The sequence below is a fragment of the Ranitomeya variabilis genome, chromosome 5 (assembly GCF_051348905.1).
Source record: "Ranitomeya variabilis isolate aRanVar5 chromosome 5, aRanVar5.hap1, whole genome shotgun sequence".
Taxonomy (NCBI): domain Eukaryota; kingdom Metazoa; phylum Chordata; class Amphibia; order Anura; family Dendrobatidae; genus Ranitomeya; species Ranitomeya variabilis.
The window spans coordinates 65504073-65522183 of NC_135236.1; the positions used below are offsets into that span (position 1 = coordinate 65504073).

General features: G+C 49.1%; 1 protein-coding gene across 1 annotated transcript in view; it reads left to right on the forward strand.

The window, feature by feature from the left end:
* The first annotated feature begins 3875 nt into the window (after nucleotides 1–3875).
* PPP2R2A (protein phosphatase 2 regulatory subunit Balpha) overlaps nucleotides 3876–18111 on the forward strand; it is a 29230-nt gene continuing 14994 nt past the window's right edge. Inside the window, exon 1 of the mRNA XM_077262122.1 lies at nucleotides 3876–4022. Coding sequence (XP_077118237.1) covers nucleotides 4016–4022 — 7 coding nt within the window. The 5' untranslated portion in view covers nucleotides 3876–4015. The remainder of the gene's footprint in view (nucleotides 4023–18111) is intronic.

Consider the following 18111-nt stretch of genomic DNA (forward strand, 5'->3'; position numbering starts at 1 on the left):
ATCCCCTGTCCTGTGCCTCTTCCTGGTGTAATATCCCCTATCTTGGCTGTTTCCTGTAATAATATCCCTCATCGTAGCTTCCATCCTGTAATAATGTCTGTCATCATAGGCTCCTTCTTGTTATAATATCCCATCCTACACCTCTTCCTGTTATAATGACCCCACCCTGGGCCCACTTCCTATGGCGTCAGTGGGTCCCACTCGCGCACGAGCCTAGTGAAGGTTATTAGCTCTGCGAATGTTGCGCCCCTGGCTCTTTCTAGAGTGAAAAGTCGTGAGACCCTTTCAATACACATTTAACTGTTGCACATTAGTCTTGAACAACCAAAAGTAAAATTTGAAAAAAACACAGATCTTGGACTCCAGCCGGGAACGGGAAGAGAATTGTGCAACAATTTCTACATTTCCAAAAATCGCAAATAATGAATTACAATAAAAGCACCAAAATAATAAAAACACACATGCCTCTAACCTGTTAACGACCGCCGATACGCCTTTTAACGGCAGCAGTTAAGGGTACTTATTCCTCAGTGATGCTTTTTAATCAATTAAATCAAACCCCCCCTTTATCACCCCCCTTAGGTAAAAATAATAAAATAAAAAATATGTATTTATTTCCATTTTTCCATTAGGGTTAGGGCTATGGGTAGAGCTATGGTTAGGGTTGGGGTTGAGGCTAGGGTTGTGTTGGGGTAAGGGTTGTGATGCTGGGGTTAAGGTTGTGGTGTTGGGGTTAGGGTTGTGGTTAGGGTTATGGTTGGGATTAGGGTTAGGGGTGTGTTAGGTTTAGGGTTGGAGTAAGAAGTGGGGGGTTTCCACTGTTTAGGTAGATCAGGGGGTCTCCAAACGTGACATGGTGCCCACCATTGATTGCAGCCAATTTTGCGTTCAAAAAGTCAAACGGTGCTCCCTCCCTTCTGAGCACTGCAATGCGCCCAAACAGTAGCTTTCCCCCACATATGGGGTATCAGCGTACTCAGGAGAAATTGCACAACAAATTTTGTGGTCCATTTTCTCCTGATACCCTCGTGAAAATAAAAAAGTTTGGTTCCAAAGTAATTTTTTTGTGAAAAAGTAAAATGTTCATTTTTTCCTTCCACATTGCTTTAGTTCTCGTGAAGCACGTGAAGGGTTAATACATTTCTTGAATGTGGTTTTGAGCACCTTGAGGGGTGCAGTTTTTAGAATGGTGTCACTTTTGGGCATTTTCTGTTATATTGACCCCCCAAACTCACTTCAAATGTGAGATGGTCCCTAAAGAAAATGGTTTTGTACATTTTGTTGGAAAAATGAGAAATTGCTGGTCAACTTTTAACCCTTATAACTCCCTAACAAAAATTGTGCTGATGTAAAGTAGACAAGTGGGAAATGTTATTTATTAAGTATTTTGTGTGACATATCTCTCTGATTTAAGGGCACAAAAGTTAAAAGTTTGAAAATTGTTATATCTAATAAATTTTACCGCTAACATGAAGTACAATATGTCATGAAAAAGCAATATCAGAATCGGTTGGATACGTTGAAGTGTTCCAGAGTTATCTATCTATATAATCGTCTATGGGTCACTTCCGTCTGTTTGTCTGTCTGTAACGGAAATCCCGCGTCACTGACGGGCACAGTCCGGCCGCGAATTCGCCCCTTCCTACTCTCTGTCAGTCCTTCCAGTCAGCGCTCACACAGAGTTAATGGCTGCATCACACAGAGTTAATGGCTGCATCACACCGCGTTATGCCGCGGTGTAACGCAGTCCGTTAACGCTGCTATTAACCGTGTGACCAACTTTTTACTATTGATGCTGCCTATGCAGCATCAATAGTAAAAAGATCTGTTAAAAATAATAATAAAAAAAAAAAATCATTATATACTCACCTTCCGGCGCCTTTCCCGCTCCTCGAGACGCTCCGGGCCACAATGCATTCTTGGGACCGGAGCGTTGCGAGGAGCATCGCTAAATGCCCGCCTGGATCCGGGGGCCGCCGGAAGGTGAGTATATAACTATTCTAAAATTTAATTTTTTTTTTAAACAGGGATATGGTGCCCACATTGCTATATACTGCGTGGGCTGTGTTATATACTACGTGGGCTGTTGTATACTACGTGGCTGTGCCAAATACTACATCGCTGTGCTATATACTACGTGCCCTGTGTTATATACTACGTGGGCTGTGCTATATACTACGTGCCCTGTGTTATATACTATGTGGGCTGTGCTATATACTACGTGGGCTGTGTTATACACTGCGTGGGCTGTGTTATATACTACGTGGGCTGTGCAATATACTACGTGGGCTGTGAAATATACTACGTGGGCTGTGAAATATACTACGTGGGCTGTGCAATATACTATGTGGGCTGTGTTATACACTGCGTGGGCTGTGCTATATACTACGTAGCTGTGTTATATACTACGTGGGCTGTGCTATACACTACGTGGGCTGTTATATACTACATGGGCAGTGCTATATACTACGTGGCCTGTGCTATATGCTATGTTGCTGTTATACACTACGTGGGCTGTGTTATACACTGCGTGGGCTGTGTTATATACTACGTGGGCTGTGCAATATACTACGTGGCTGTGTTATATACTACGTGGCTGTTATATACTACGTGGGCTGTGCTATACACGTGGGCTGTTATATACTACATGGGCAGTGCTATATACTACGTGGCCTGTGCTATAAGCTATGTGGCTGTTATACACTACGTGGGCAGTACAATATACTACATGGCTGCTATATACTACGTGGGCTGTGCTATATACTCCGTGGGCTGTGCTATATACTACGTGGGCTGTGCTATATACTACATGGGCTGTGCTATATACTACGTGGCCTTTGCTATATGCTGTGGCAGTGCTATATGCTATGTGGCTGTGCTATATGCTACGTGGGCTGTGTTATACGCTACTTGGCTGTGGTATATTTCTCTGCTGTATCTGTGCATCATGAATCGTGGTATGTGTTAGAGGGGGGCCCACTGAGACTCTTTCGCCCGGGGCCCTCAAAAACGTGGAGACGGCCCTGGCTTTACTGATTGGTCACGCACGGCCGGCCGCGAACAATCAGCGACAGGCGCAGTCCAGCTGAGAATTGGCGTGAGATTTGAACCACGCTTCGCTAATTGGTCACGGCCGGCCGAATCCTGTGTATTTATTGCATTATTCTGAAATCTTCATAAACTACATACAAATTCTAGAATACCCGATGCGTTAGAATCGGGACACCTTCTAGTTACCTCATAATATGACAGTGGTCAGAATAGTAAAAATTGGCCCGGTCATTAGGTACCAAATTTGCTCTGTCACTAAGGGGTTAAACCTGAAACAGAAAAATAAAAACATTATGACTCCTGGAAGAAGGGAAATAATGAAAATGAAAAAAAAAATAAAACAGAAAAATGAAGAAAAAAAAAAAAAGAAAATAAAAATGGAAGTTGGCTGCAGGAGGAAGCGGTTAGTACAGTCTGTAACAACAACAGTAAGGGCCTGGAATGGCGGGAAAACAGTTTCCAAGAGAAGGCTGAGAAATGAAAGCTGAGCTGCCATTGGCTGCACAGGCAGGCTATCTAGTGAAGCTGCTTTTCTTGCCCACAAGGACCAATCACAGCACAGCTTTCCTTTTCCAAGAGCAGGCTGTGAAATGAAAGCTGCGCTGTGATTGGTAGCTATGGGCAGCACTTGCAGTTTAACGGCTGCATCCCCGGCAGGACGACTGTGACCATTAGTAACGATGGGCCCCGGGTAGTCAGGTAGTCGCGCACCGGCGCACCCGACCTCCTCACAGCCCGGAATCTCCCCCCACTTCTTCCCCCTGACGTAGCATCCTGCCGTCATACACGACACCTCCCTGTCCCGCGCAGCCCCGCCTCCGGTCCTTGCCCAGTGACGTCACCGTGCTTGCGGCCTCCATCTTGAAGCCGCGGCCTCAGAGTCCGGTCCTCCCGCCCCGGGCAGCGGCCTCCCCGGTATCCGCCTCCATCTGGAGCCCGGGACCAGCAGTGGCCAGGGGGCAGCATGGCGGGTGAGAAAGAAGCACAGGCTGGGGATAATGGCGGGGACATCCTGTGGTAACGTGTGCCGGGAGGGCGAGAGAGGGAGCCGGGGATGTGTGACCGGCGGAGGGATGTGTGCAGAGAGAGAGAGGGGCTGCTGTGTGCAGAGAGAGAGAGGGGCTGCTGTGTGCAGAGAGAGAGAGGGGCTGCTGTGTGCAGAGAGAGAGAGAGAGGGGCTGCTGTGTGCAGAGAGAGAGAGAGAGGGGCTGCTGTGTGCAGAGAGAGAGAGAGGGGCTGCTGTGTGCAGAGAGAGAGAGGGGCTGCTGTGTGCGGAGAGAGAGAGAGGGGCTGCTGTGTGCAGAGAGAGAGAGGGGCTGCTGTGTGCAGAGAGAGAGAGGGGCTGCTGTGTGCGGAGAGAGAGAGAGGGGCTGCTGTGTGCGGAGAGAGAGAGAGGGGCTGCTGTGTGCGGAGAGAGGGGCTGCTGTGTGCAGAGAGAGAGAGGGGCTGCTGTGTGCAGAGAGAGAGAGGGGCTGCTGTGTGCGGAGAGAGAGAGAGGGGCTGCTGTGTGCGGAGAGAGAGAGAGGGGCTGCTGTGTGCGGAGAGAGAGAGAGGGGCTGCTGTGTGCGGAGAGAGAGAGAGGGGCTGCTGTGTGCGGAGAGAGGGGCTGCTGTGTGCGGAGAGAGAGAGAGGGGCTGCTGTGTGCAGAGAGAGAGAGAGAGAGGGGCTGCTGTGTGCAGAGAGAGAGAGAGGGGCTGCTGTGTGCGGAGAGAGAGAGAGGGGCTGCTGTGTGCAGAGAGAGAGAGGGGCTGCTGTGTGCAGAGAGAGAGAGGGGCTGCTGTGTGCAGAGAGAGAGAGGGGCTGCTGTGTGCGGAGAGAGAGAGAGGGGCTGCTGTGTGCGGAGAGAGAGAGGGGCTGCTGTGTGCGGAGAGAGAGAGAGGGGCTGCTGTGTGCGGAGAGAGAGAGAGGGGCTGCTGTGTGCGGAGAGAGAGAGAGGGGCTGCTGTGTGCGGAGAGAGAGAGGGGCTGCTGTGTGCAGAGAGAGAGAGAGGGGCTGCTGTGTGCAGAGAGAGAGAGAGGGGCTGCTGTGTGCAGAGAGAGGGGCTGCTGTGTGCAGAGAGAGAGAGGGGCTGCTGTGTGCAGAGAGAGAGAGGGGCTGCTGTGTGCAGAGAGAGAGAGGGGCTGCTGTGTGCAGAGAGAGGGGCTGCTGTGTGCAGAGAGAGAGAGAGGGGCTGCTGTGTGCAGAGAGAGAGAGGCTGCTGTGTGCAGAGAGAGAGAGAGGCTGCTGTGTGCAGAGAGAGAGAGGGGCTGCTGTGTGCAGAGAGAGAGGGGCTGCTGTGTGCAGAGAGAGAGAGGGGCTGCTGTGTGCAGAGAGAGAGAGGGGCTGCTGTGTGCAGAGAGAGAGAGGGGCTGCTGTGTGCAGAGAGAGAGAGGGGCTGCTGTGTGCAGAGAGAGAGAGGGGCTGCTGTGTGCAGAGAGAGAGAGGGGCTGCTGTGTGCAGAGAGAGAGAGGGGCTGCTGTGTGCAGAGAGAGGGGCTGCTGTGTGCAGAGAGAGGGGCTGCTGTGTGCAGAGAGAGGGGCTGCTGTGTGCAGAGAGAGAGAGGGGCTGCTGTGTGCAGAGAGAGAGAGGGGCTGCTGTGTGCAGAGAGAGAGAGGGGCTGCTGTGTGCAGAGAGAGAGAGAGGGGCTGCTGTGTGCAGAGAGAGAGAGAGGGGCTGCTGTGTGCAGAGAGAGAGAGAGGGGCTGCTGTGTGCAGAGAGAGAGAGAGGGGCTGCTGTGTGCAGAGAGAGAGAGGGGCTGCTGTGTGCAGAGAGAGAGGGGCTGCTGTGTGCAGAGAGAGAGGGGCTGCTGTGTGCAGAGAGAGAGAGAGGGGCTGCTGTGTGCAGAGAGAGAGAGAGGGGCTGCTGTGTGCAGAGAGAGAGAGAGGGGCTGCTGTGTGCAGAGAGAGAGGGGCTGCTGTGTGCAGAGAGAGAGAGGGGCTGCTGTGTGCAGAGAGAGAGAGAGGGGCTGCTGTGTGCAGAGAGAGAGAGAGGGGCTGCTGTGTGCAGAGAGAGAGAGAGGGGCTGCTGTGTGCAGAGAGAGAGAGAGGGGCTGCTGTGTGCAGAGAGAGAGAGAGGGGCTGCTGTGTGCAGAGAGAGAGAGAGGGGCTGCTGTGTGCAGAGAGAGAGAGAGGGGCTGCTGTGTGCAGAGAGAGAGAGAGGGGCTGCTGTGTGCAGAGAGAGAGAGAGGGGCTGCTGTGTGCAGAGAGAGAGAGAGGGGCTGCTGTGTGCAGAGAGAGAGAGAGGGGCTGCTGTGTGCAGAGAGAGAGAGAGAGGGGCTGCTGTGTGCAGAGAGAGAGAGAGGGGCTGCTGTGTGCAGAGAGAGAGAGGGGCTGCTGTGTGCAGAGAGAGGGGCTGCTGTGTGCAGAGAGAGAGAGGGGCTGCTGTGTGCAGAGAGAGAGAGGGGTTGCTGGGGAGAGAGAGGGGCTGCTGCGGAGAGAGGGGCTGCTGTGTGGAGAGAGGGGCTGCTGTGGAGAGAGAGGGGCTGTGGATGTGTGTGTACATGTATCCTCTGTGTGCACCGTTTATTATATATACACAGTCATATCTGTATGTGCTGCCCCCCATCATGTGTCCTATGCATACAGATGTCCTGCCCCAGTGTATAGAGGGGCTGTATGTGTGCACTGTGCATTATATACATCTGTATGTGCAGTATCCATCATATGTAAATAAGTATATATACAGATGTCCTGTGTGTGTGTATATGTGTGTGTATATATATATATATATATATATATATATATATATATATATATATATATATATATATATATATATATATATATATATATATATATACGCACACATAGCAAGCTGCACACGTATACATTCATAATGCGCTTGTGTGTGTATATATTCATGGTCATACAAGTATATTTAGCATTCATGCATGTCAGTGCAGTGTGCGCACACACGTACGTATATAGGGTGGGTTGTGTGATGCTGCATACACACTCGCACATCTGTAGATGCAGCACAGATAATATATATCTGCAAATCACATCGGCCATGTCTGTATCCTGTGCTCCTCCCAGCATCTGGCGCGCTCCTTCTGATTAGCTGGGCTGGCATGATGTCACACTGCTATGATGACGGCACAAGGCCAGTTAATCAAGAGCCTGATGACGGCAGGTAAGAGGCGGTCCTCAGGGGTCCTATCCACAGTTACAGAGGGCCGATGTGGCCAATAGGCTGGGTACTGCAAATCCATGCGCACTTTTCCAGTATGTTCGTGTGTAGTGTGCACACATCCAGACATACAGGACAGATAAACTGCAGATGTATTTAGTTACATGTTAGGTGTGTAAAAATCCGACATATGACACATGTATTGTCACTACGTACACATATACAGTATGTCTATACACCCAGATATAAAGCACAGATAAAGGACATGGCTCACAGGAGACTAGTCGGACAGGCGAATCCCTGGTGGCTTCTGATCGCCCGCTCCCTGTGGGTGACAGATCTCTCCCTGCATGTTTGTATGCGGAGAGACTTGTCAGTCATTAGTGGTGGGCGGGATCCACCTGCCCACGGTTAGGACAGCATATATCCCCTGTCAGGTTCCCTTTAAATATATTACATGTCTCTATATGGTTCTATGTATATGCACAGTATATTTCTTATTTAGGTGTGTGTACCCATGTCCTGGAGCAGTCCTATATGGCAGTGTATCTATACTTATTGTACCTGTACTGTATAAGTGTGTATACATACGTGTCTTATGTGTATATGTATACGTCCTGTAACTACTGTGTGGGTGTGTATACATAGAGTACATTTCCTGTAGTTGTACTGTGTATACAGTAGACATCCTGTGTCTGTACTGTATGGGGCTGTCTACGATATACCTCCTAGATCTGTACTGTATAGGGCTGTCTACAGTATTCCTCCTAGATCTGTACTGTATGGGGCTGTCTACAGTATACCTCCTAGGTCTGTACTGTATGGGGCTGTAAACGATATACCTCCTAGATCTGTACTGTATGTGGCTGTCTGCAGTATACCTCCTAGATCTGTACTGTATGGGGCTGTCTGCAGTATACCTCCTAGGTCTGTACTGTATGGGGCTGTAAACGATATACCTCCTAGATCTGTACTGTATGTGGCTGTCTGCAGTATACCTCCTAGGTCTGTACTGTATGGGGCTGTCTACAGTATACCTCCTGGATCTGTACTGTATGTGGCTGTCTGCAGTATACCTCCTAGATCTGTACTGTATGTGGCTGTCTGCAGTATACCTCCTAGATCTGTACTGTATGGGGCTGTCTGCAGTATACCTCCTAGATCTGTACTGTATGGGGCTGTCTGCAGTAGACCTCCTAGATCTGTACTGTATGGGGCTGTCTACAGTATACCTCCTAGATCTGTGCTGTATGTGGCTGTCTGCAGTATACCTCCTAGTTCTGTACTGTATGGGGCTGTCAACGATATACCTCCTAGGTCTGTACTGTATGGGGCTGTCTACAGTATACCTCCTAGGTCTGTACTGTATGGGGCTGTCTGCAGTATACCTCCTAGGTCTGTACTGTATGGGGCTGTCTGCAGTATACCTCCTAGGTCTGTACTGTATGGGGCTGTCTGCAGTATACCTCCTAGGTCTGTACTGTATGGGGCTGTCTACAGTATACCTCCTAGATCTGTACTGTATGGGGCTGTCTACAGTATACCTCCTAGATCTGTACTGTATGGGGCTGTCTGCAGTATACCTCCTAGATCTGTACTGTATGGGGCTGTCTGCAGTATACCTCCTAGATCTGTACTGTATGGGGCTGTCAACGATATACCTCCTAGGTCTGTACTGTATGGGGCTGTCTACAGTATACCTCCTAGATCTGTACTGTATGGGGATGTCTACGATATACCTCCTAGGTCTGTACTGTATGGGGCTGTCTGCAGTATACCTCCTAGTTCTGTACTGTATGGGGATGTCTACGATATACCTCCTAGGTCTGTACTGTATGGGACTGTCTACAGTATACCTCCTAGTTCTGTACTGTATGGGGATGTCTACGATATACCTCCTAGGTCTGTACTGTATGGGACTGTCTACAGTATACCTCCTAGGAAGATAACGTGCACCAAATATGGACCCAAATAAGTGGAGGAAAGATGATGACAGAGAGTTCTTTCAATATATATATATTTTATTATAATGGTAAAAACAGAAAACCAAGAAAATAGAATAAAAATTGAATAATATTAAAAGTGTATATGTATTAAACACGGGCACATATCAAAAAATATACATATATAGTTTTTTAGTACAATATATCATTACACAAGGCTGGTCTAAAAAGATATTACATAAATATACTGGATACCCCAATGATAAATATCATAGAAGCAAGAGAACAAAGTAGGGATCATGTGCAGTATGCAGTAAAAAAAAATTTTTGTTTTACAAAAGGGTGAAACGTGTATAAAAATTATTATAAAAAAAAAAATATATATATATATATATATATATATATATATATATATATACATATACACACACAAATGCGTATATACATATACCAATGTGTAGCATACAAGAATTAATTATAAAATGCAAAAAAGTGCAAAATGTGCCAAAAGTGCAAGAAAAATGTGCAAATGGGCAATAGTATTTGCAAGAGAACGATAATATTTTCAAAAGAGTGCTGCATGCACATATACGATCCTAGTTTACTTACTTATAACGCTGGGGGGATATATTTCCAGGACCGCCAAGTGTTTGATGATGTGCTCCTCGACACGTGTTTCGGACCCAAAAGTTCCTTCGTCAGGGGGCTGTCTACAGTATACCTCCTAGGTCTGTACTGTATGGGGCTGTCTGCAGTATACCTCCTAGGTCTGTGCTGTATGGGGCTGTCTACAGTATACCTCCTAGATCTGTACTGTATGGGGCTGTCTGCAGTATACCTCCTAGATCTGTACTGTATGGGGCTGTCTGCAGTATGCCTCCTAGATCTGTACTGTATGGGGCTGTCTGCAGTATGCCTCCTAGATCTGTACTGTATGGGGCTGTCTGCAGTATACCTCCTAGTTCTGTACTGTATGGGGCTGTCTGCAGTATACCTCCTAGTTCTGTACTGTATGGGGCTGTCTACAGTATACCTCCTAGTTCTGTACTGTATGGGGCTGTCTGCAGTATACCTCCTAGATCTGTGCTGTATGGGGCTGTCTGCAGTATGCCTCCTAGATCTGTGCTGTATGGGGCTGTCTGCAGTATACCTCCTAGATCTGTACTGTATGGGGCTGTCTGCAGTATACCTCCTAGGTCTGTACTGTATGGGGCTGTCTGCAGTATACCTCCTAGTTCTGTACTGTATGGGGCTGTCTGCAGTATACCTCCTAGTTCTGTGCTGTATGGGGCTGTCTGCAGTATACCTCCTAGATCTGTACTGTATGGGGCTGTCTGCAGTATACCTCCTAGGTCTGTACTGTATGGGGCTGTCTGCAGTATACCTCCTAGGTCTGTACTGTATGGGGCTGTCTGCAGTATACCTCCTAGGTCTGCGCTGTATGGGGCTGTCTGCAGTATACCTCCTAGGTCTGTACTGTATGGGGCTGTCTGCAGTATACCTCCTAGGTCTGTACTGTATGGGGCTGTCTGCAGTATACCTCCTAGGTCTGTACTGTATGGGGCTGTCTGCAGTATACCTCCTAGGTCTGTACTGTATGGGGCTGTCTGCAGTATACCTCCTAGTTCTGTACTGTATGGGGCTGTCTGCAGTAGACCTCCTAGTTCTGTACTGTATGGGGCTGTCTGCAGTATACCTCCTAGATCTGTGCTGTATGGGGCTGTCTGCAGTATACCTCCTAGATCTGTACTGTATGGGGCTGTCTGCAGTATACCTCCTAGATCTGTACTGTATGGGGCTGTCTGCAGTATACCTCCTAGTTCTGTACTGTATGGGGCTGTCTACAGTATACCTCCTAGGTCTGTACTGTATGGGGCTGTCTGCAGTATACCTCCTAGGTCTGCGCTGTATGGGGCTGTCTGCAGTATACCTCCTAGGTCTGCGCTGTATGGGGCTGTCTGCAGTATACCTCCTAGTTCTGTGCTGTATGGGGCTGTCTGCAGTATACCTCCTAGGTCTGTACTGTATGGGGCTGTCTGCAGTATACCTCCTAGGTCTGTACTGTATGGGGCTGTCTGCAGTATACCTCCTAGGTCTGTACTGTATGGGGCTGTCTGCAGTATACCTCCTAGTTCTGTACTGTATGGGGCTGTCTGCAGTAGACCTCCTAGTTCTGTACTGTATGGGGCTGTCTGCAGTATACCTCCTAGATCTGTGCTGTATGGGGCTGTCTGCAGTATACCTCCTAGATCTGTACTGTATGGGGCTGTCTGCAGTATACCTCCTAGATCTGTACTGTATGGGGCTGTCTGCAGTATACCTCCTAGTTCTGTACTGTATGGGGCTGTCTACAGTATACCTCCTAGGTCTGTACTGTATGGGGCTGTCTGCAGTATACCTCCTAGGTCTGCGCTGTATGGGGCTGTCTGCAGTATACCTCCTAGGTCTGCGCTGTATGGGGCTGTCTGCAGTATACCTCCTAGGTCTGCGCTGTATGGGGCTGTCTGCAGTATTCCTCCTAGGTCTGTGCTGTATGGGGCTGTCTGCAGTATACCTCCTAGGTCTGTACTGTATGGGGCTGTCTACAGTATACCTCCTAGGTCTGTACTGTATGGGGCTGTCTGCAGTATACCTCCTAGGTCTGCGCTGTATGGGGCTGTCTGCAGTATACCTCCTAGGTCTGCGCTGTATGGGGCTGTCTGCAGTATACCTCCTAGGTCTGCGCTGTATGGGGCTGTCTGCAGTATTCCTCCTAGGTCTGTGCTGTATGGGGCTGTCTGCAGTATACCTCCTAGGTCTGTACTGTATGGGGCTGTCTGCAGTATACCTCTTAGGTCTGTGCTGTATGGGGCTGTCTGCAGTATACCTCCTAGATCTGTACTGTATGGGGCTGTCTGCAGTATTCCTCCTAGGTCTGTGCTGTATGGGGCTGTCTGCAGTATACCTCCTAGTTCTGTACTGTATTGGCTGTGTGTATACAGTACATGTCCTGTATGTATATAATCTCCATATTTCTTCTGGCTTTTTTGCCTTCTATAAGGTGTGCCTAGTATACAGGGGCAGCACTATTCCTTGGCGTCAGAACCATTGTTTCTTTTCTCTGCCCCTGAAAGGCTCGGGGTTGGATTGTAGTCGCACCGTTGTCTTCCGTACTGTGCCTTTTTTCTGTTAAGTTCTTTGTACTTACTGCCGGCGTCTGACCGCAAAGCTTACATGAGGAAAGCATGGCTGCTTTCTATTATAAACAGTGCACTGCTGGCCTATAGGCCTTTTCTGGTACTGCAGCTCAGCTTCATAGAAGTGACTGTGTGTAGCTGAAATACCTCGCGCAGCCTGAGGACGGAGTGGCACTGTTGGTGGTAGAAAGTAGCCAGGTATCTTTTATGTTTTAGTAGCCCTTTAAAGAGCATGTTCAGGGCTTAAAAAAATGTTCGGCTTTGTTCCCACGATCATGAAGTAGCAGTGCGTTTAACGCAGCCAGGTTAATCCTTTTGTGTTCACTGAACAATGAGGATTTACCGCATCCAATACATTACTATTGTGGAAATTTCTGTTGCGGAGACTACAGAAATTGACATGCTGCGGCTCATAAACCCGCACTGCGGGTGAGTTTACGCCGCGTCAAATAGAAATCCCATCCACTGTGCTTGTACTGTACAACGCAGCACAAGAGCTCTGCACCCAACGCTGCTATTCCTGATCGGGGGCACATATCCTAAGAGCTGGAAACAGGATTTAAAAAAGAAAAACATTTCATCCTCTTCTTCCCAGCAGTGACGTCACGTACATCTATTTGACAATTGCAGCCAATCACTGGCTTCATTAACTGCTGCATGATGTAAACTGCGACCAGTAGGGATTTACTAGGTTACTCACCTCCATAGACAGCGCCACTTCTGTCCTCAGGTTGTGTGTGGTGTTGCAGCTCGGCCTCATTCACTTCAGTGAAGCTGAGCTGCTCTTCCTTGCTTCTTTGAAAATCTTAAACATCCCCTTTAAGAATGCCATAATTAAACCACATGTGGGTCTTTCAGCAGGCTTAAAACCACAAGTCCCAGCAGTATGTACCCCAGTAGTTACTCAGTAGAGAGAAGCTTTGCTGTAAGAAGAAATGTTTGTATCTTTCATGTTTCTCATGAGTTGTTGTTCCAGATGGTTTGTAGGACATCCCTCTTGTATGTGTGGTTTATCCGCATGGCTCCAGGGCTTGGCACAGCGCTGACCGGTCCGTGGTTTATAAGACCATGTGACCTCTGTACGGCTCCAAGTCCTAGACAAACTGAAAGTCAGTTCCATTGATCAATACAGTAACATAGGGCATACTGTCCCCATGAAGGGCTCTGCTACATCCTGGTCTCCTCAGGACAAAAGCAGACATTAGACAGTCTGGCCAGGGACAAAATAGCAATAGTGTGCATTTGACTCATGAATGTGTTTTAGTAGCCAAATGATGTGTTGGTCACCAAATTAAAATTTAAGGAAAGTGTGTCCTTTAGGCTGTGGACTGACAGGCCGGCAGAGGCTTTCCTGCTAGACTGTGGACTGGTGGGCCAGTGAAAGCGTTTCTTCTAGACTGTGGACTCATGGGCTGGTGGAGGTGTAGTTGCTAGACTGTGAACTCGTAGTTGAGGCGTAGTTGCTAGACTGTGGACTCATGGGCTGGTGGAGGCGTTTCTGCTAGATTGTGGACTCATTCGCTGGTGGAGGCTTTTCTCCTAGACTGTGCGGGCTGACGGGAAGGCAGAGGCTTTTCTCCTAGACTGTGCGGGCTGACAGGAAGGCGGAGGCTTTTCTCCTAGACTGTGCGGGCTGACGGGAAGGCGGAGGCTTTTCTCCTAGACTGTGCGGGCTGACGGGAAGGCGGAGGCTTTTCTCCTAGATGGTGCAGGCTGACGGGAAGGCGGAGGCTTTTCTCCTAGATGGTGCGGGCTGACGGGAAGGCGGAGGCTTTTCTCCTAGACTGCGGGCTGACGGGAAGGCGGAGGCTTTTCTCCTAGATGGTGCAGGCTGACGGGAAGGCAGAGGCTTTTCTCCTAGACTGTGCGGGCTGACGGGAAGGCGGAGGCTTTTCTCCTAGACTGTGTGAGCTGACGGGAAGGCGGAGGCTTTTCTCCTAGATGGTGCAGGCTGACGGGAAGGCGGAGGCTTTTCTCCTAGACTGTGCGGGCTGACGGGAAGGCGGAGGCTTTTCTCCTAGACTGTGCGGGCTGACGGGAAGGCGGAGGCTTTTCTTCTAGATGGTGCAGGCTGACGGGAAGGCGGAGGCTTTTCTCCTAGACTGTGCGGGCTGACGGGAAGGCGGAGGCTTTTCTCCTAGACTGTGCGGGCTGACGGGAAGGCGGAGGCTTTTCTCCTAGATGGTGCAGGCTGACGGGAAGGCGGAGGCTTTTCTCCTAGACGGTGCGGGCTGACGGGAAGGCGGAGGCTTTTCTCCTAGACGGTGTGGGCTGACGGGAAAGTGGAGGTGTTTTTTTCTCCAGTGATGTCAAATGCGGTACACAGAGGGCCAAAATTAAAAGCTTGGACAAAGTCTAGGGCCAACTTTGATATTTATTCAAAAATATATATATAACCATGAACTTTTTCATATGGCAACAAACTTAAAGGGATTGTCCCATATACAATTTTAATTCATAGATCTTAGAATAAAATGTTGGAATAATATGTTATGTAAGAGCAATAAAAAGCATACGGCCCAATGGCCTAATTTAAATATCTAATAACAAAGGATAAAAAACATTGATACAGATAAAAAATACCATGCAAACAAAGCCATCGTTTGACTTGTGTGTTCTAGACTATGGACTGATGGCCCGGTGGAGGCGTTTCTTCTAGACTGAACTGATGGCCCAGTGGAGGCGTTTCAGCCAGACTGTGGACTGACGGCCCGGTGGAGGCGTTTCTGCCAGTCTGTGGACTGACGGCCCGGTGGAGGCGTTTCTGCCAGTCTGGACTGACGGCCCGGTGGAGGCGTTTCTGCCAGTCTGGACTGACGGCCCGGTGGAGGCGTTTCTGCCAGACTGGAATGACGGCCCGGTGGAGGCGTTTCTGCCAGACTGTGGACTGACAGCCTGCTGGAGGCTTTTCTGCCACTGTGGACTGACGGCCCAGTTGGAGGCGTTTCTGCGAGACTGTGGACTGACGGCCCAGTGGAGGCGTTTCTGCCAGACTGTGGACTGACGGCCCGGTGGAGGCGTTTCTGCCAGACCCTGGATTGTCTGGCCAATGGATTACACTGGACTGTGGGTCGGTGGAGGCGTTTCTGCTAGACTTATAACCAGCCATGATGGATCTAGTGACGATTTATCATTTTACATCGTTCTTCGGTGCCTATTTATTAAAGTGCATCGCTGACCCCTCACTGCTGGTGTCGGAGGGTGATTCTGGGTCGGCGATGGTTCTCCCACAGGTGACTTCTGATGCGCCTTATATTGTTACCCCTGAAGTGACCTGTAGAGTTGTGAATGGAGTCTGTGTAATGTGGCCTCCAGGAGTCGAGGACACCCAAGCAGCAGCCGGTGATGTGACGGTTTGGTCCACTTCAGCGTTCTGGCAGTGTAGCAGTCGTGCGTGGCGCTGCCGGTGTAGGCCTAATGTCTGCTACCCATCAACCTTTCTGTATCTTGTAGAACAGTTTTCCTTGCCTAGATTTTCTGACTGATCTCGCACAACTCTCTGTAAGGCCTCATTCAGAAGTCCGTGATTTTTCTCGTATGCAAAAAAAGGAATGGGCCGGGGACCTGTTTTTACCATTTGTGATTTTCACGTGTGGATAAATAAAGCTTCTCCTTTGTTGATCACGGACAGCACACGCATGGTGCACCGATGCCATCTGTGTGTTGTCTGTGATTTTCACAGACCCATAAATTTGTATGGGTGACTTTCATGCATGACTGATGAATGACGGACACAATGTCCCCAAAAAACATGGACATGTGAATAGGCCCATAGACTATAATGGGCACGTGTTCGATCTGTAAAAACCATGGACAGGACACGTACGTGATTCAGTGATGTCTGAACAGGGCCTGAAGCAGCAGCTCATTCTCCAGGAGCAGGACTTTCCCCTCCATATCGCTGCCACCATGCGCACAACCTCCTCAGGACCGGATGCCTGCTGCTGCCAGCCCTCCATCATCTTCCTGCAGGGAGGGTCTGCCTTTATTTGCACATACATTGTGTTTGTTGCCCCCCACCCTCTCTCCCCCAGCAGCATCCTGACAAAGCACATCAGTCATGGAGGGGGGATGGGGGGGTGTCAATTAACCCTTCGTTAGCTGCACAACATATTTCTTCCATTGCTCCTCCTGGGCACTAGATGTGGCAGGCATGTTATTACATGGCAGTGTTCAGCGCCTGCATGCACCCCCCGAGGGGTTGGGGAGATTGAGACACGGCTCCTTCCTGTGTCAGCGGAACTAGGAACTGTTTATGGCGAGGGCGGTCCGGGATTTCTGTGAATGGCAGCTGTGTTCCCAGACGCAATCCATGTTTCTGAAGTTTTCACCGCGAGCCGTGTTTCTGGGTAGTGTATCTGGTGGGCGCTTAAGGACCCCCTGCCCCATCATATTCCCACTACTTCCCTGCTGCTCTTTCGTAATGGCATTCATGAGACGTTTCCGCTGATTGCCCGGAGCTCGTGCAATGGCCTAAACGAGGTTTATTAAAATTGAGGTGTGCCCATCACATGCTCTTAATCTATGTGGTTTATAGCCTTGTGTTGGCGCAGGTTTATGCCGTGTCTGTTCAGATTTTACTGTTGCATTTAATCTTTATATTGCTCCTTTTATGGTCACTTTCAAGCATTATTGTTACATTTGCTTCAAGCCAGATTGTCCTGGTTGCCGCTTTGATGCCAGCCTGTCCTGGTTGCCGCTTTGATGCCATCCTTCCCTGGGCAAATGCATCCAAGCTATAGAAATCCATTATGTCTCCGTATAATTGTGTACGCTGGGGGTTCCCGGCTTCTCTGGGGGTATTGTGCTACCCTTGGCGGTTCCTGTTGAGCGGTGGTCTCCTACCTTTGGCTACTTATTGTAGTTTGGCCCTGCTGTAAGGTTCCATAGACCGGCAGGAGATCTGACGAGCCGCTAGCTTTTATACTGGCTCTTTTAGCATGGTTTGCTGCAGGGCCGTGGTGTGGCCATTACTTCATTAATGTAACGCAAAAAGACTTTAGCCTCAAGTAAGTCTGGCAACCAAACACGTCTATGCCACTTGCTGTTGTATTAAAGCCATTGCCTTTTATTAGGGTGAGATTTGGTTCAAGTTGCTTACAGTTTAAAGAGGTCGTCCAGCACTTCTTCCTTCTGCGCAGGCAGGTGCCTTCCTAGGAATTAGAATATGTTCCTTGCATGATACCGGCTGTCAGATGGAGCTTGATAACCCTGTGCGTCGCTTATGCATAGCATGTCCTAGTCATATGGGACTACTGGGAAAGTCCTTTACGAGATGGTTAATCAGGTTGGCCAGAAGAGCATCTCCTTTTTTTTAAGGAGGGTCGAGTTAGATGGACAAGGTCTTGGTTCGCCCCCACACACCACCTTGACCAGACCACGAGACATCTGCCTTTGAATGGCCACCACACAATAGAGATTCAGGGACTGAGGTCCATTGTCTGAAAAATATCCATCGTCCTCTGTGCCTGGTGCACCGCTCCACTGTAGAGACCTATGTTAATGATGGTGGGTCAATACTTTGGTCACTCATTCATTAGGCACTGGTGACCCTCCGTGTTAGCTTTTTCATTAGTCTTGGTGTCCAGTGGTTTATGCTCACATGTGTGATCAGAAAAAGACAGAACAGAGTGCCAATCATGTGGAAGCTCCAACCGCTACAGTGAAGGTCATTGACGATAATTGTCTACAGTGTCAGGAGATGTTCGGCTGAATATGGGAGGTGGGAATTTTGTGTTTGACCCAATGTGGACCCACCGGTGGGAACGCACTGGGCTCCTTACCTTCATATCCAATATAACAGAAGGAAGTAGAGACTGTAGTCAGATATCTAT